General features: G+C 46.4%; 1 protein-coding gene and 1 long non-coding RNA gene across 2 annotated transcripts; one reads left to right on the top strand and one right to left on the bottom strand.

The window, feature by feature from the left end:
• Positions 1 to 550: 550 nt before the first annotated feature.
• CDK9 (cyclin dependent kinase 9) lies at positions 551 to 14558 on the bottom strand. The gene is made up of 7 exons (XM_081847704.1): positions 14321 to 14558; positions 11337 to 11418; positions 9644 to 9734; positions 6151 to 6317; positions 5818 to 5989; positions 3493 to 3641; positions 551 to 1910 (listed from the first exon to the last, which is right to left on the bottom strand). Exons 1-7 carry the CDS (start codon positions 14509 to 14511, stop codon positions 1545 to 1547), a joined length of 1218 nt encoding a protein of 405 aa, XP_081703830.1. The 5' UTR covers positions 14512 to 14558; the 3' UTR covers positions 551 to 1544.
• On the top strand, positions 11426 to 14974 carry LOC309333860. Its single transcript, XR_014152716.1, has 2 exons — positions 11426 to 12113; positions 14821 to 14974. It is a non-coding gene; the product is annotated as an uncharacterized lncRNA (long non-coding RNA).
• Positions 14975 to 19061: the final 4087 nt, after the last annotated feature.

The following is a 19061-nucleotide window of genomic DNA, read 5'->3' on the forward strand; positions in this document are numbered from 1 at the left end:
GTCCTCCTTTTAAAGTATTCTAGTTGTAATTCCCTTAGAGCTGTGTGGAGTAGGATCTGACTGTCTGAAAGCCATCATCTGAGGGCTGGCAGGTGGTTGGATGTGATACAGAGGCGAGGCTGTGTCTCCCTTCCCAGCAGGCCCCCTCCCTGCCCCAATATGCCCTCTCCTTGGGTGTTCCGCTGGACAGAACGATCACAGTTGTAACTTCCAAGAGGAGAAGATAAGACAATCAGCCCTCTTTGTTCCAAATCTGTATTTATTTATTACTGATTTCTTTTATCCCACATTCCCTCAGAGGAGTTCAAGATGACATACATAGTTGTTCCATTTTATCTTCACATCCATCCACCCTGCAAGTGAAGTAAGCCAAGAGATAATGTGTGTGTGTGTGTGCAGACATATGAGAGAGACAGACAGACAGACAGGTCCAAAAGGGAGAATTTGTACTCCACTCTCTCCACACTTAATCTGAGACTTTTAACTACCACACCGCTGGCTAACTCTGCAATCTAAAAAATAAAGCAGCTCTTACACAGTACCAGATATATATGCAAATACCTTTTATTACAGTTGAGCTATTTGGAAAAAGACCAGAACATGATAAAAGTATAATACAGTTAAGTATCCCACCCATACGCAGGGTGGAAAGTCATCAGACCTCTTGCCTTGTTAGGTCCAAGTAAGTGAGCATTTACTGCCTGCTGTTGGGATTTTTAAATAATAATAAAAAAAAGCTTGAAGCCTACAAAATCCATGGCAGAGCTACATAGTGGTGCAGCAAAAAGATCAGAATTCAGTGTTTCTCAAACTTGGTTCACCACCTGTTAGACTACGACTCCCATCATCCACAGCAGGACCAGTGGCTAGGTATGATGGGACTTGTAGTCCAACAGCTGGGGACCCCTATTTAAGCAACAATGGTTAGATAGCCATCCTACAGTGGCTGAAGGATGGGTCCACGTTCTTCTCTGCCACCATGGGAAGGCTTCCTCTGTTACCAAAGCCTGGGAGATCCGCAGCTCCCTTCCTGGCCACCCTAACCAACCCACTGCCACAACACATGTGTGGCAGGAGTGGACAGGCCCCACAGTATGATTCAAAGTCAGCAGCCGTTCTTGGACACAAGACCCTACGCAGTCTGCTCCATCCTCCTGCACACCAGATACACACTTTCCTAGCAGTGCAAATTCATAGAACCAATGAATTAAATAAAAAAAAAAAAGTTCATCGAGATTGTTTCAGTACTTTAGAAATCAACGAGCACAGAAAGGCTGCAATTCAGTCTGTGATAGCCCAGCTAGGCAGAACTCTACACACCTTTCCAGTGTTTAATCTAGCCCTGTAGCTCTTAAAACACAGACCTGCAGCTGTCTTGTTCTCTTCCTACCAGTTTTTGTTTTGTTCGTTTTGTTTTGCTTTGCTTTGCTTTGCAACAGTAAAAAAAACAAAAACAAAAAAACAAAAAAAAAACAGCTGAAACAAATCATTTTCGTTATTCCATTGGAAACCAGTACTCCATTTTTGTTCTTGGTCCACAGCCATCAGAACACTCTGTCGAACTCTGTCTGATTGGTCGCCACTGGATTCCTGCCCTGATTGGCAGGCTGCTGTGGCATATGTCCACCCCTCCTCCTGGGAGGAGCCAGGTACTCAAACATGGATTGGTTATGGGTGGAGAGCATGTTTTTGAGATCAGAGGGCATAGGGTCGGACCAGAAGAAGTCGTGATTCAGGGCGTCATCGCTATCTATCCTTTGGGCAGGATCCAGGACCAGCAGCTTGTCTATGAGATCCAGAGCATATGGGTCTTTGACGTACGCCTTGAGCCGCTCCTTCACCTTGCGCTTCTGCCCTTTCGGCAGGTCCAGCTTCTCATACAGCTCGTACTTATCCATGTTTGGCCACACCTAAGGAGTAACCGGACAAGGATTAAATCCAGAGGAAGGAGACTGATAACCCATTTCAGTTTCCAAGTGTCAAAAAGCCCCATCGGGTCAGGCAAAAGGAGGCACTGCTTCGAACAACCAATCTATGGTTTGTTCCCACATGATGCAGCAACGGCCACCAAATTGGACGCAGAGAGCTTTCTCTGTGCCAGGTTTTTCTGATGCAGAAACAGCCACTAAGCCCTCCATCTTGCATGGGGTACAAGGCCTGCTAAGTGCACCGTCTTCAAAAAAGTAGGGATGGTTGCACAGCAGTTGTTCAGACTATACATGATTTCAGCTTTATACACAATCCCCCCAATGTGGCCCCAACACAAGCTTTGAGTTTGTGCTACATTAGCTTAGTGCTACATTGGGTATAACCTATTAGTTGTAAAGAAACTGACAGAAACACCGAAAGTGATCACTTAAGATTACTGTCCTAGCAATTCATGGGGCTTCCTTTGAAGACTGTTCAGAAACTGCAGTTTTCAAGAGCAGCTGCTGGACTGCTAAAGGGAAATGTGAATCACACCTTGCTAGTGCCAAAACCCAGGGTGTTGAGGATGCTGCCCCCTCCAGGACTATAATTACCACCATTCCTTATCACCAGCTGTGGTTGATAACAGCTGGAAGTCCATCACATCTGGAGGGTACCTCATTGCCCACTCCTAGCTTGAACAGCTACACTGGTCACAAGGCAAGCTTCTGAGCACAATTCAAGGGAGTGATGCCTATGTCACATGCCTGGTCCCCAAGGATGACCCGTCCCCATTATTAGCTTGCCTGTGAAGTTAAAACCTTCTTTGCAGACCCTCTTCCAAATGCCCCAGCAGCAAAGGGGAGGCAGATGGCAAAGCACAAGAAGAGGCCCTCAGTCATGAAACCTTAACCATGATCACTCCAGAGAAGTTCACATGATATGCTGTATCGCTTCCCTAGGCCTCTCCTTCGGATTTAATTTTAAAAACTGTACACAAAGCATAATTAGCTTGGATGTTGTTTTGCTGTGCTGTACAGCAAAGTGTTTTATCCCGTAGCAGAATGTGAACATGGTTTTCTCAGCGGTAAGTTCCACTTTCCTTGGTGGAGCTTCTTGCAGGAAAGCGAGACCAGGAAGGCAGCCTTAAATGCTATGAATTATCCTAGGCTAGGAAAAACTTTTTTAAAAAACGGAAAGAGTGTATTAATCTCAGAATTAAAATAATCAAAGCGTGGGAAGTATGTGAGGGCCTCTGCTGTGCTTTGCATGGAAAAGGCACCATGCTCACTCCCCCCCCCACCCAGCATTTCTCAACAGGGACATAACCAGCTGGAGAGACTCAGTGCAGTGAAGTAGATGAACCAATTCTCTGACCCTAAATAAGGCCGCTTCCCATGTTTCTAAAAACAGCAAAGATCATGCCAGCAGTTTAAATATGATCCAGAGATTCAAATGTCATACCTACTAAATCCAGCTCTTGCTCAAGCATGTGGGAAGCAATATCTCATCATGGATGGGCAGGATTTCATCACAGGTTGGGGCGGGGGCTCATTTTCTAACCTGAAAGATTAGGGAACCTACCTCCGGAGTGATGCATCCACAAAGCTGGCTGATGAGAGTGAGTTGGTGCTGTTCTGTGTTTCCCTGCATGATGGGGCTTCGGGTCCACATCTCTGCCATTATGCATCCTGCGCCCCAGAGATCAATGGGTGGTCCATAATCTCGTTCCCCTAAACACAAGGAAACTCATTAATTAATCTCGAAGAAACCAGGGCTGGACAACATGGCTTCAAAAACACATTAGCAATTTGCTTCCAGTCTCAACTGGAAATCCTAGGGTTGCAATTAAGGTGCCCAAGTTAGCCAGTGGGTCTACTCTAAGTAGGATTAACAACCCATTGTGTGGATCTTTAAAGCCCTAGAAAACTGTCTTTTTTTCCTCTTGCACAAAATGCTTGACTTTAGATGTCCCCCACTTCTCCATCAGTGGTTACACATAAGAAATGGTTTCTTAACGATGTCTGGTTTCATTAGAACGGTAGCTAAAACTGTCTATTGTATTGCATTTTAAATACGGTTGTTAAACTGTGCCAAGGACTTTGGTTAGTAGGCGGGGCATAGATTCCTCAGGTAAACAAAAAGCACAAGTAGGCTATCTCTTTACAACATCTCAGCAATTTACAATGCAGTCTTCTCTTTTTACAGATTGTCTAATCATCCTTTGTGATGAGGAATTCCGTGCAGAAGATCAAGAGGAGGGGGAAGAAGCATGGAAATGCAAAAGGCCAGCAGAGAAGGAATGGAGTGATGCATCCTCTTTCCCAGACTTGCTTTGCACAAAGGCTATAGCTCAGTGGTAGGACACCTGCTTTGCATGTAGAAGGTCCCAGGTTCTACCCCCGGCAGCATCTCCAAGAAGCAGAGCCCTGCCTGAAGCCCTAGAGAGATGCCTGCTAGTCAGTGTTGCCAGTTCTGGGCTAGGTGGGGCCATTGGTCTCTCAGTAGAAGGCAGCTTCCTATGCAGAAGGCAAATCTTTCACTAGTCAATTAAGAGGCTAGTAGTAACGAGCACAATTTAGATCCCTTCTGCCAGAAACAGTAAGTGCTTGTCCGCACTACACTGCTTCATGTGGTTGTGAAGACCTCCATGCTGAGGAGAAAGGCGGCAAACAGGCATGTTCATCTTTATATTTTTTTTCAGGCCTTACGCACACAATGCTAAATGCAGGAGTAAAGTTGATTATCTTTTTAAAAACGTAATGTCCTATGAATACGCAAAAAGGAACTTGTAAACCCCATCCTCCAGGCCTTTGGTTTGGACTCAGTCTGACCCTTATGTTTTTCCTCCCCCTTATGGTTTTGATCTATGGGCTACTTTTAAAATGAGGCTGCATTTTAAATTGCACTTTATTTTATTTTTTTAATAATTTTTTATTCATTTTCCAAACATTTTTATACAATCAACTCATATTAACTCTCACATTCATCATTTTTGACTTCCCTCAGTTTCTCTGCAAATCTTTCGTTAAAATTTCTATTGTTAACGCATTTCTGAACTTATTATTGCCTTTAACCATTCCTCTTCCTTTCTCCTACTTTCTTTTTTACAATATTTCTTAATTTTTCACAGAGACTCTTCAAAACCAACAAGCATTGTCTGTGCATCACATATGCTTTTCAGATAATCTGTAAATTTTTAAATTGCACTTTAACCTGTATTCCCCCCCCCCCCTCATTATGATTTTACTGGTGTTAGGTGCCCTGAGCCTGGCTCTGGCTGGGGAGGGTGGGGTATAAATAAAATTATTATTATTATTATTATTATTATTATTATTATTATTATTATTAAACCCAGCTCCCTCCTCCCTCCCAGCAGGTCCGTAGTCATGCTGTAGTCTGCAATGCTACCTGCTGGCAGCCAAACAAACTGCTGCATGACCACAGCCGTACCTTTTTATTATATGCGTAAGATCTCAGGGGTATCAAACGCTCCAGCCCTTTCTCTTTCCATCCCTTTGAACTCTGCCCAGGGCAGGCTCACTCTCTTCAGGTCAATTCCCATACAGGCCTTGCTGTGAGGGACTCCCCTGAAGTGCTTTTGCCCAACTACAATGTGCCACTGAAATGTGATATTGCCTCTTGCTTGCCAGTATGTATGGGGAATGCATACATATATATATATAAATGCCTCCATTGGCTGTGTGACTGGAATGTGTCCTACTGAAAATCCTATCTGTTGCTCTACCTGCACCCACCTCTGTCCCTGCCCATCACTAGAATGCAGCCCCTGGAAGGCTGCTCACAAGGGAATGCGGTTTTTGGACACACACAAAAAAAGCTCCTTTAAGAGGTTGAAGGGGAAAGCACAAACAGGCAATTCTCCCCCCGTCCCAAATTATTGCCTACCCAGAAGCAGCTCCGGAGGACGATACCACAAAGTCACCACCCTGTTAGTGTAGCGATTGGGCTGGCTGTTCTTTGCCAGGCTGAAGGCCCGAGCCAGGCCAAAGTCGGCCAGCTTCAGAACACCATCGCGGGTGATAAGCACGTTGGCTGCTTTCATGTCCCGATGCAAGATCTGGAGAAGGAAAACAATTGGGTAGGTGTAGAAAAAAGATTTATAAAAAGGTGCATCCTGAGAAGCAGGCAGAAAATTCCAAAGCTACAGTTCCCAACTTCCTTCAGGTCAAGAAGCTTAGGAGTAGGGGAAAGTCTCAACCGGAGAAGAACCCCCCTCACCTTATTACGGTGGATGTAGTACAAGCCGTTCAGGAGCATTTGCATGACTTTCTTGATCTCCGAAAGTGTAAACTTGACGTGGGCATTGCTGAGGAGTCCAGCCAGGTCATGCTCGCAGAAGTCAAACACCAGGTAGATGCTGCCCTTGCAACGGTTGTATGGGGAGGCTGTAGGAATTAAAAGGAAGCAGCTGCAATTACAGTCTTGCCTTCAAAGGCTCAAGGCTCGTTAAGGAGCAAGGATACAGCATCAAAAACCATCTGACATAGAAGGGAAAGATTTAGTACTCACAGATCCACCCAAAAATGCAAAGCAAAATGTCTGTCCTTCCCACCGCCCCAAATGAGAACTGCTTCTGTCCCTCACATGCTGCCACTCTGCACAGCCCTCTCTCAAAGAACCACCTCCCACAGGTGGCAGGTGTAACCAATGTGGTGCCCCCAGAAGCTGTTGGGAATACAATGCACATCAGCTCTTGCCAGTCTCACCAACAATCGGGAGGGATGGGCATGCCAGTAAAAAAAGGTAAAGGGACCCCTGACCATTAGGTCCAGTCGCGGACGACTCTGGGGTTGCGGCGCTCATCTCGCTTTATTGGCCGAGGGAGCCGGCGTACAGCTTCCGGGTCATGTGGCCAGCATGACTAAGCCGCTTTTGGCGAACCAGAGCAGCCTACGGAAACGCCGTTTACCTTCCCGCCGGAGTGGTACCTATTTATCTACTTGCACCTGGACGTGCTTTCGAATTGCTAGGTTGGCAGGAGCAGGGACTGAGCAACAGGAGCGCACCCTGTCGTGGGGATTCGAACCGCCGACCTTCTGATCGGCAAGTCCTAGGCTCTGTGGTTTAACCCACAGCACCACCCATGTCCCTTAGGGCATGCCAGTACTCAAGACCAAAACACATGCAATTTATACAGATTTATTTACACACAGAGCTACCTTGGACACTGAGCACGGCAACCTCTGGAAGGCACCATATTGACTTGTTGGTGTTGGCATCCATCTTGAGAGACAAGGGAGTGTGTCTCCAGGGGTGAAGCCAAACCGCTGCATTAGCAACACCAAAGTGACCTCCCCAGGTTGCAAGCCTGGGCAGTTTGTTATTATTGTTATTATTTATTTGCGGGGGGAGAAACACACATCCCACATCCCCTACCCTCCACCCCTTAGTTGAGCAACTTTTATATCAATCTCGATATACAACTAAATACTTGGTGACTTCCCTTCCACCCTTTTCCTGGTTTCTTTATTTTTCTATTAAATCGCGTATTTTTAATCTTCGAATTTCTTCTTCTGTTAAATTCTATTAGCTTCAATTCTGCTGGATTTACTCAAGACCTGCTAGGTTATTTACTAGTTTATACTGGTTCTTAAAATATTCAATAAACATTTTCCGTCCTCCTTATATTCTTTATCGTCTTTTTCTCTTACCCTGTTCGTTATGCCTGCCAATTCAGCATATTCAAACATTTTAAACTTCCACTCTTCCTTGCTTGGTACCATATTCGCTCTCCACCTTTGTGTCAATTAGACTCCAGCTGCAGTGGTGGCTTATAGTATTTTTTTGTTTTTTAGGGACTTCTGTTACCATTACCAAAAGGAATGCCTCAGGATTTTGGGGAAAGGTTATTTTGAATAACTTTTTCAATTCATTGCAAGTTACTTCCCAGAATCCCCTGATTACTTTACAGGACCACCACATGTGGAAAAAGGATCCCTCTACTTCATTGCTTTTTCAACATTTACTTTTTTCTTTTTTAAGTATTTTTTCCCACTAGTTTGGCAGGTGTTAAATACCATCTGTGGGTCATTTTCATATTTTCCTGTAATGCTTAACATGCTGTGGACTTCATATTTACTGGCCATAAATTCTCCCACAGCTCATAACCAATGTTATGACCCACATCTGTGCCCACTTAATCATACTTGATTTCACAAATTCCTCTTTTGTATCCCACTCTAGCAGCAGTTTGTACATTTTTGACAAAACTTCTACTTTTGTATCTAATAAATACCTTGTGAATTGGGATTTTTGTTCTGCAAATCCAATTTTTTTTTATCCATCTTAAACAGTTTGTTAATCTGGTGTATCTGTTAATTTCTTTTTAGTTTTTCGGGTTTTTGATTCCTGTCCTGTAAAATCTAGGATTTCTTTTTATGTCCACCATTGTTTGTCCATATTTGTCCTTTTCCTTGCAGTGGCTTCAATTGGGGATATCCACATTGGTGTTTTCCTCTAATAGATTTTTATGCTTTTTCAATACTCTGTATATATTTTTTTCTGATCACATGATTTGTAAAGATTTTATAAATTTTTGCCTTTCCGTACCATAGGCAAGCATGCTACCCAAACTGTATATCGTGTCATTCCAAATTTCAACCTCTGATATTTTCCAACAATATCCAATCTTTTATCCACCATAAATATGATGCCTCAAAGTAGATTTGGAAATCTGGTAGGGCGAAGTCTCCTCTTTCTTTTATATCAATCATGACTTTATGTTTTATTCAGGGCTTCCTTCCCTGCCAGATAAACCTTGATATATTTTTCTGCCATTCTTATGATTTCTAGATCAGGCATAGGCAAACTGGGCCCTTCAGATGTTCTGGGACTACAATTCCCATCATCCCTGACCGCCAGTCCTGTTAGCTAGGGATCATGGGAGTTGTAGTCCCAAAGCATCTGGCGGGCCGAGTTTGCCTAGATCATTTTTGCTTGGTTCTCCGTATCTTTAACCATCATCTTGGTTTTTCCTTTATTTAATTTGAAAGCAGCTAGTTTTCCAAATCTGTCTATCACTTTTGGTATGCTCTTGCTCAGTTGTTCTAAAGTGAATACTAAGTCATCCGCAAATGCTTTTAATTTATCGTTTTGCTGCCCAGATGCTGGGCAGTGTGTTTGGAGGTCCTGGGCTGCCCAGATGACAAGATGACAACATCACCACCACCCCCGCCCCCTCTGATGTGATGCAAAGGAAAGCAGAGCAATGCGTTTGGCACCAGCTTGGCTGCAGGAGCTGCCAGAAAGAGGCGTACAGGCCCCATCCAACCACCTTAGGGATTCCATTCTGAATTTGTGTAGGGTTTGCTCCTGAGCCTTTTCTTCTCCCAAATATATCCTGCAACGCAGCACAGGCTTAAGATCAGAGTTTTCCTCCCTCTCCCATATGGGCTACCTTGCCAGGTTGATGAGCCCTATCTGCTCCTCACTTCCCTCTACAGCACATGCAGAAACCACCAGGACCTGCTCCTGATTCATATCTTTATAGTGCTGCTGTTTTTACATTCATATATATATATAAGCAGTCTTGGAACACTTTTTTTTTTTTTAGTGTGGAAGGATGGCATATGCCTAAATCTAACCAATCAATCGTATCATATGAGTTGTGGGATGGTGATTTCTCAATGCCTTGGATTGCGATTATTATCTCCAGCTTTCATAAGAACTTGCAAATCATAAAAACTGCTTTTTTTGCAGCCACAATTCTTACCTTTGGTCCTGCAGATCTCAATGAGATTCACAACATTTTCATGCTTGAGTAGTTGGAGGATTTTGATCTCCCGTAGGGCTGTGATGGGGAACTAAAAAATAACCCGGACAGTCAGTTAGAAAACTTTAATAAACGCTAGAGATGCTAAACCATAGCTTATTATATACCAGAGGTGCACTGGTTCACATTCCTATAGTTTGTAACATGTTGCTCTGCCCTTCCAGGAGCAACAGACCACAAGCTTTGACTTACCATGACATGCAAACTAGAAAACCTGGCTTGTTTCTTTTCAGAAAAAAACCCAATGGTTGACAAAGTTTCTTCTCATTTTATTTACTTTTATCTATGAATCTCTTCCCTTGAGGACTTCCAAAGGAGTTTATAGTACAACAATGTAATAAAACAATCACTTACATAGAAAAACAACTGCATATATTAAAACAATTAATGACATTAAAAAGTTTTAAAAAACACCATGTAAATAAAATCAATTCGTATTCAAGACAGATGCCAACTGGGACAAAGATTTTAAAAGGCCTGTTGAAAGATGAATGTCTTTAGCAGGCTCCAAAAAGATTACGGAGGAGGTTCCTGTCTGATATGAAACAAGAGGAAGTCTCAACGGGTAGGTGCCACCAACCTAAAGACTCCATTCTGACACTGTGTGGAATGGACCTCCTTACAGAATGGCACCTGCAATGTTAAGTTGGGTATGCAAGGAATAAGGCGATCCTCTAGGTACCCTGGTCCAAAGCTGTATAGGACTTTGTACCCCAATGCCAGTACTCTGAATTTTATCCAGTAACTAATTGGCAGCCATTGAGGGGCCTCCTCTTTGGGGTTTTGGTCAAAAAATTTGTTTCTACTTCTGCAAGCCTTAGGATTCCTGCCAAGACTCACCCTCTCTTCCACATGCCATTTGGGCAACACAAGCATCAACAACTCTCAGCATGAACACCAGAAACAAGGTATTATGATACAGTCATACATCAGGTTGAATATGCTTCAGGTTGAGCATTTTCAAGTTATGCTCCGCGGCGACCCGGAAGTAATGGAACACGTTACTTCCGGGTTTCGCCGCTCACGCATACGCTCAAAATGTTGTCACGTGCATGCGCGGAAGTGGCAAAATGCAACCCACGCACACGCGTGTTACGTTCTACTCAGGATGCGAACGGGGCTCCAGAATGGATCCCGTTCGCATCCAGAGGTACCACTGTACAGCAGAATAAATCCACTGCTGCAAGGTGGTGAGACAGCAATTGGCTTAGATGGCCTTAAAAAAATTGATGCCACAAATTCATACAGAGTGCGTTTCTCAAGTGGGATCAGTCCTGAGAGCCACAACGAAACTTTCCCTTTCAGAGGCCAGGCAGGCAGTCACCTTTCTTGTATGTCGCCAAAGGTCTTTGTAGAGGCAACATACTGCTGAATGGTAAACGCAAGGATAATAAAGGAAGACTACTGACTTGTTGCATTAGGGCTTCCTGGAAGCATCTGCCTGACCACTCTTTGAAACACAACACTACAACAGATGGACCCACCTCCCCCTGATCCAGGTTGCTGCACCCAATTTTGCACCCACATTCTGTTCCAAAGATGCACCTCAAAGCTACTTTACCTCCCATGCTCATAATCACCCTTACACACGCACACACTGCCCCCCTTATCCCCCAACACAGCACAAACTTACCCCCTCTTTTTCATTCTCCATCAACACCTTCTTCAATGCAACTTTTTTGCCTGTTTGACGATGTTTTGCTTTGAATACCTCCCTGTAGAGAAAATGGGAAGTGTTAAGATTCACCAAGGACCTGGAGGTGTTTCCACCTGCAAACTCCCCAGAGACGCCTGACTAACTCTTGCTGGGTAAATGCTGACTGGAACTCCTGGGTTCCAGAGCAACATCTCTCAGAACACCAGTTGCTGGGAGACGAACAACAGTGCTATCTTCACGTGCTCAGCTTCAGGCCTAATCCAGCAGCACCTTCTTTATCTTCCTGTACAGTCCTCATCTAATCGAACAGGGAAAGTGCAGCTACCCTCCTAAAAATAAAAAAGCCCACACAAGTGGCAGAGTCTTTGGTCTTGTTCACCCAAGGTATACACACGATAAATGGCTTTTTTTGGGCACATGTACACAGAGTGGAGCTGCCACTTGATGAGGTACCCTTGGAACAAACAGGCACTATTCAAAAAGTGCTTGAGTTTTGTTCTGTTTTTTGTAAAGTATGTGCGCCAGATGTAAGAAAGTGCATGTGGGAAGGAAGTTGAATCCTACAGTATCCTGCTGATAAGAAAAGGAAGGAAGGAAAGACTTTAAACTGGCAGATGTGTTAAGATGGTATCCTGTGTCAGGCACATGGAAGGTTTTGCAGAAGGACACAAAACAACATGAATAATCCAAGCAAGCTGGCACATATTATTTGAGAGCAACTGGACAAAAGAACAGGAGATCACCATCAAGCAGGTACTGTCCCAACATTGCCTCGACTGGCACTTCTAGTCTAAAATATAACTAGTTTTCCACAGGGTTTCTCAGACGCCAGGCCAGGACCCACAGCTGAACTTTCAGGGGGGCTCAGTGGTACAGCCGCTCCCCTACCTTCTCCCTTACCGGTCCCACCCACTAGCTGTGGTGAAGCTTTTTGGTTTGGAAAAAGGCCTGAAAATCAGCAACTTCTTGTATGCAAAGTAAAGAATTTAGTGTTGAAAGAATTTAGAAAGCAAGATGAAAGGTTAATAATAATATCTAATTTAATAAACAAATGGGGAACAGAAAGGAAGGGGATATCAGAGGCAAGCTGCTTTAGGAGCAAGTGAAATGGAAAAGTATAAGAGAAAGGAGATTTAAAAAACTGGCAGTCTGAGTATGGGTGGGAATAAGGTGCATGCAGAGTGTGAAAAGAGTCTGGTAGACAAAATTATAAGAGATAGGTAACTGAGAAGAGAGAACAATGAAATAAAAGGCCTTCTGCACTTAAAAGCTCAGCAAATTCTGCCTGAAATGGGGAGAGTGAACTGCAACACACCCAGAACAAATGTATGTATTTGGCCTGAGGAAAGCTCAGCTTTGGAACTCCTTGTCACTAGGAAAATGCTGTGGCACCTAATTTAGATGGATTCAAAGATGGATTAGATCGGGGTTTTCAACCAGTGTGCCATGGCACCCTGGGGTGCTTTTAATGATGGTCGGGGTGCCATGGGCAACACTGTCCTCTATCCCTTTTTCCTTCCTTCCTTTCTCTTATGCCCTCTCACGTCTCTGCCTCCCAAAGGCTTGTGCAGCTGTTGTAGCAGCCCTGGCTACAAGCTCCCCAGGGGAATGGTACCTCTGGGGCTTGCCAGGGGATGCTGGTTGCCAGGAGCTGAGGTGGCCTTGGAGTAAGCAAGCAAGCAAGTGGGTGAAGGAGCCCAGCCTGCCAATCCACCAGCCCTTGCTTTTGGAAATGGACAGACAAGTGGGAGGCCAGGCAGGCAGGTAGGTGCTGGGCTGGCCTTTCTTGTGCTTGCTTTATGCAAGGCCTGCCTGGGAGCTGAGTGCCCGGTGCTACCTCCCAGGGTAAGGTGCTGGCCTCACATTCACCTTTGGCCAGTCTCCGTTGGGCCACTAAGGCTGGGGGCATCCTCTTCCCAGACCTCTATGGGGCAGTGTGAGGAGGCACCTCTCTTTGGGGCAGGGTGGGCAGCTCAGAGGCCAGGGGCAGCAGCAGCTGTCCAGAGGACACCCAAGGAGAGGGGAGAGGAGGCTGAGGGAACACTCCACAAGGGAGGGTGTTCAAAAAGGGTTCAGGGGCTGCTAGCTCTGCAGGCAAGGGGGGACATTACTGGGCTCCTGAGCCCCACAAGGGTGCTGCAGAAAGAATGCAGTTGGTCAAGGGAGCTGTGGACTCAAAAAGGTTGAAAACCTCTGGATTAGATGGTTGTTGTCCCTCTCTCATGCAATTTGAACCTGGGTCCCCTCAGGCCACATTCTGCCTCTTTTTATGATCTTAATCAGAGTGGAGGCATAGCAAAATGCTTCCAGAGGAAAGACTTTCTCTCCAGCTAATTTACTTCCTGGGGTTATTAAGGTGATAAAACGGGGGTGGATCTGAACCACCTATGATGCCTTGGTCTTTTCCAAGGGACAAATAATATCATAACAGTAATTAATAAAGGCTGTCTGCAATCAGCGAAGGGAGCTGATGCAGTGGAAGCAATTCAGTGTGTGAAGCAGGGGAGACACGAGCGAAGAAGACGACTTTTGGGGAGGGCAGCAAGGAGCTTAAGGGGGAAAGGAAGGGGCACCTCGCGCCGCCGCGGTGGGAGCTTGACTGGGGGGCATCTTGGGGAGGCGACTAATCAGGAGGGGTGGGGCTCGAACAGGAAGAACGGAGGAAGCCAGCCATACACGAGGCCAGAATGAATGCGAGGCAATGGGAGAGCCGAGGGGAGAGGAAAGGGGGCGGCCCCCCAGGGAAGCCTGCATGAAGGACGTCTGTTGGGAGCCTGTGCTAGGAGCCCATGGGGCTGGAGCAGTGGGGGAGCCTGTGGGGCCCGTGGCGCAGGGATCGGGGAGCTTTTTCGGACGTGGGGGACCTTGCTGGGGGTGGGGGGTCCCTGGGGAGGTGGGGGGCGCAGGGCGGGGCGGGGGGCTCCCCGCAGGGGGGCGACGGGCGCCCGGCAGAGCCTCACCCGAAGGTGCCTTGCCCGATCTTGGCCAGCTTCTCGTACTTGGAGACCTCGTCGCAGTAGGGACACTCCACCGCGTCGTACTGCTTGGCCATGGCGGAGCCGGCGCCCCTGATCTCTTCTGGCTGCCGCCGGCCGCCGTCCGAGGGGCGCAGCGGCACGTTTCCGGGAACGCTTCCGCCCGGCCGCTCCATTTCTTTGCAGTTCCACTCGTCCCGCCGCCACCAACGCCACTTCCGGGATACGGGGACTCGCTGCCGTGAGGCACGCCGGGCTTTGTAGGCGGGCGGGCGGGCGGGGCGGGGCAGGTCCCAGGGAAAGCCCCGCCCCGCCGGGGAACCTGCAGTGCAGCGCGCAGGCCTCAAGAGGGAGCCAAACAGCCGCCTTTTATCAGGACAGGTGGGGGTTCAACAGATGAGATGGGGCGGAATAGGGGGAGCTGACCCTGGTAAATTTCTGCTTCTATTTTAACTCGGGTTCCCCCCCCTTTGCATAATTTACAGGCGCTGTACCCTCAAAAGGCAGGTTCATCAATCCATCAGGCAACTCTTATTTCCATCTCCCAACCTGTTTACCATCCAGCCTTGACCCAGAGTTTCTGAGGACGGCAAAAGCTATTTGTGACATTTTGATGGGCTAAATAAAATGAGTTGTGTTCTGTTTTTGTTATTTGTTTAGCCTGAGCGCTGCATTTCTCTGTGGGCAACTGTCATCCATGGTGAGCAGGGCCAGAGGCAAAAGTGGGTGTGGCCAGAGGCAGTCGTGGGAGGAGCAATGAGTGTGAGTCATCCCCCTACTGTAGCCAACCACGGATGGGAAATGCAGTTCAATCACACCTGGAGGGCAACATGTTAGCTGTCCCTGCTGGCCACACAAAAGCCAGAGCCCTGAGCCATTGGCCTCTGAAGGCAGGAGTTGTACTGGACAGTGATGCAGTAATGGATTGAGGTTGAATCCTGACAAGACAGAAGTACTGTTCTTGGGGGACAGGGAGCAAGCGGGTGTGGGGGATTCCTTGGTCCTGAATGGGGTAACTGTGCCCCTGAAGGACCAGGTGTGCAGCCTGGGAGTCATTTTGGACTCACAGCTGTCCATGGAGGCGCAGGTCAATTTTGTATCCAGGGCAGCTGTCTACCAGCTCCATCTGGTACGCAGGCTGAGACCCAACCTGCCTGTAGACTGTCTCTCCAGTGTAGCAGGAACCCCCCCCCCAATCTTTCAGTTTGTACAAACTTCACACACACTCACACTCACACACTACATACGCTATGCTTCTGTTATAAATTCATAGAAAATCAACCATACATCGGTTTTGCACTGTTCCACTTTTATTTTACTCCATGAAGGAAGGACTACAAAATGGGGAAGGTTTGATACAGGGCAGCCATAATCCCTTCACCATCCCAGCACATCCACAGGAGCCCTGCCCAGTTGCTATGCCAGACAGAAGACAATCAAGATCACAAAGAACTTGCATATGGGAGTGGATTCAGCATGGACTGAAACAAAGGACAATGATCAGATCTTCCCTCAGGCGGCAGGAAACTGCAAACTCCCCTTTGTCTCCTGGAAGTGACTCATGGGGAGGGGGAGAGAGGAGGAACCAGCCAGGTGACAGGACACTCAGGTTACCACCACCACCCCTCCCTCAACCCCTCTTTTCTGTAATGTATGCATGATGTTTCTGGGGGTGGGCTTGACCTAGAAGAGGGGAATTTCAAAAGTTTTTATAAGACCTTGCACACTATTCTTCTTTGTCTTTCCTCTCACCTGCAAGTGAGGGGAGCACCCTGTCGCGACAGTCTTTCTTCAATAAAGACCAAGCTTACAGGCTGCTGATTTGCTTCAATTTACTCTGGTTGGTGTCTTTACTTTTTGTCCAAGGGAGCCCTCGGATTTTTCCGGTAACACCAGAGTGGTGCATGCTTTACTTATCTCCCACTTGGACTACTGCAATGCGCTCTATGTGGGGCTACCTTTGAAGGTGACCCGGAAACTACAATTAATCCAGAATGGGGGAAAAACAAAAAAAAAAAAACACTAATCCAGAATGCAGCAGCTAGACTGTTGACCGGGGGCGGCCGCTGAGACCACATAACACCAATCTTGAAAGACCTACATTGGCTCCCAGTACATTTCCGAGCACAATTCAAAGTGTTGGTGCTGACCTTTAAAGCCTTCAATGGCCTCAGCCCAGTATGCCTGAAGGAGTGTCTCCACCGGCCATCATTCTGCCTGGACTCTGAGGTCCAGCGCCGAGGGCCTTCTGGCGATTCCCTCACTGCCAGAAGCAAAGCTACAGGGAACCAGGCAGAGGGCCTTCTTGGTAGTGGCGCCCACCTTGTGGAACGCCCTCCCATTAGGTGTGAAAGAGATAAACAACTACCTGACATTTAGAAGACATCTGAAGACAACCCTGTTCGGGGAAGTTATTAATGTGTGACATTTTAATGTATTTTTAATCTTTGTTGAAAGCTGCCCAGAGTGATGAACGGGGTACAATTATTATTATTATTATTATTATTATTATTATTATTATTATTAATATATTAAAAGAACCAAAGTGAGAAAAACATAAAATTATGCAGTGTTGTTATGCACAGCCACTGCAAGACAAATGCAGCGTAAACTGAAATCACACCAAAGGAGGCTTGAATTGGGTTGAGGGGAGTTGTTGGTCAAAACAGGTAGTTCATGAAGATTTGTTGTTGTTGAGCTTTTAATCACCCATCTATTAATTTTGTGGAGCTAGGGCAGAAGGCTAAGTGGTGAAAGGCATTGCCCCTGAATAAACATATTCCCTCGTGGAGCAAGGGGGAATTTCCATTTAGAGCAACACACTAGGCCAATCCTGGAATCGCTGGCCCTTCCCTTGGGTGGTTCAGGCTGCTTGCTGACTTCTTGACCCTTGGACAGACCGGTGCTCTGCTCTGCTGGTTGCCCAATCATCTGGCTTCCTTTCAGGCTGGGCCCAATCTGCTCACATTTCCTCCCCACTCCATCAGATCTTTCAGCTCTGATGCGAAAACAATGGATCAGTTTGTGCCCTGGACCAAAGGAAGTCGGGAATTCCTGTCATGCCCCAGCAGCTATCCAACATCTCTGTGGCACTGTGCCACCATGAACCTCCACACACCCAAAAAAAGACAGGGTTGCAGAGGTACCCATATTTCAGTCTGGGGGTGGGGCCTTTCTGGTGTTGGAGCACTGAATAGACAAACTATTTATTCTGATCCTTTGTGGAGCACGTCAGAGCATTCTAAGTCCTTGATATGCATCACTGTTTTTCTTTTAACAGGGACAGAGAGCCTTGAGCTGAAAACACCCCTCGAAACCTCTTTATCTGCCCAGCAAGATCCTTTCCAAGGCCATGGCCTTCATCAGCACTGTTCCTTTTTCTGAGATGTAGCTGAAAAGCTGGTGCCTCTTTGGGCTCTCCCACTGCCACCCATTCTCTTCTCACAGCTCTGATTCTGCAGAAAGCAGCTTCCTGTTTTTCTCGTAAAAGGGGACGCCAGGTGAGCCTCCCTGGATGAAACTAACAAAATGAATAACCCACACGTGACACCGACACAAAACCCCACACATACACTCAGAAGAAGAATAGAAGCATAACCACCTGACCCCTCTCCCTCTTCCCCCCTCTTTTCTTCTCGACGTAATACTGCATGCAGCATCAATGTCTCACAACAAATGAAACAAATCTGTAGAAAACAAAAGCTGGGGGGAAAAAGACAGCACACTTATTTTTGTAAACTAAGAAATCTTTAATAACAATTATAAAAAACTTAACAAAATGAATTTCAAAAGAAACAAATGCCAGATTCTGCAGGAAGAACCAGCAGCACAAATCTAAGATGGGGAGGCACCCGGCTTGCTAGGAGGACATGTGAAAAGGATCTAGGGGTCTTTGTGGAACACAAGCTTAACATGAGTCAATCCTGTCATTGTCAGGGACTGAATGGAAACAGAGGAATGGTGGGAGGAACCAGCTGTGGAAACCCCCAGGGAAGAGCCATGGGAGTGGGGTGGAATGACAATGAGTGGTCAGAAGGAAAAGATGGGAAGAGTTGTTGGAAGCAGAAGAGGTAACAGGCTTTAGTGAGAAGGGAGAGTGTGCAGCAGAGAGCAGTGCAGAATCAGAGGCAGAAGCTGAAGCAGGAGAGGAAAGAGGCTGAGGCAGAGATGAGTCTGGCTGGTGAAGAGGCACAAGTGTCTCCCCCTCCAACTGCGACAAGCTCTCCTCCACCCTGGTCTCCCAGAACCAGGAGAGGCTTGAAAGGACGGAGGAGAAATTAGCATCACACAGGCACAGTCTCTAATTCTAGACTGCATCATAGAATCATAGAATCTTATACCTGGAAGGGATCCCAAGGGTCACTTAGTCCAACCCCCTGTAATTCAGGGTGAAAGAGGAGAGCGCAAAATATGGTCTGAAGCTCAACATCAAAAAAACTAAGATCATGACCACAGGTCCCATCACCTCCTGGCAAATAGAAGGGGAAGAAATGGAGGCAGTGAGAGAATTTACTTTATTGTGCTCCATGATCACTGCAGATGGTGACAGCAGTCACAAAATTAAAAGACGCCTGCTTCTTGGGAGAAAAGCAATGACAAACCTAGACAGCATCTTAAAAAGTAGAGACATCACCTTGCCGACAAAGGTCCGTCTACTTAAAGCTATAGTTTTCCCAGTAGTAATGTATGGAAGTGAGAGCTGGACCATAAAGAAGGCTGATTGCCA

This window comes from Podarcis erhardii (genome assembly GCF_964252035.2).
Source record: "Podarcis erhardii genome assembly, chromosome: Z".
Classification (NCBI taxonomy): domain Eukaryota; kingdom Metazoa; phylum Chordata; class Lepidosauria; order Squamata; family Lacertidae; genus Podarcis; species Podarcis erhardii.

Excerpts from the sequence above, each read along its gene's own strand:
- CDK9 (XM_081847704.1), bottom strand. The coding sequence starts at position 14,511 with ATGGAGCGGCCGGGCGGAAGCGTTCCCGGAAACGTGCCGCTGCGCCCC. Across the intron at positions 11,419-14,320 it reads ATCGGGCAAGGCACCTTCGG|GGAGGTATTCAAAGCAAAAC; the intron begins GTGAGGCTCTGC and ends TTTTCTCTACAG. Across the intron at positions 6,318-9,643 it reads TGAGATCTGCAGGACCAAAG|CCTCCCCATACAACCGTTGC; the intron begins GTAAGAATTGTG and ends TAATTCCTACAG.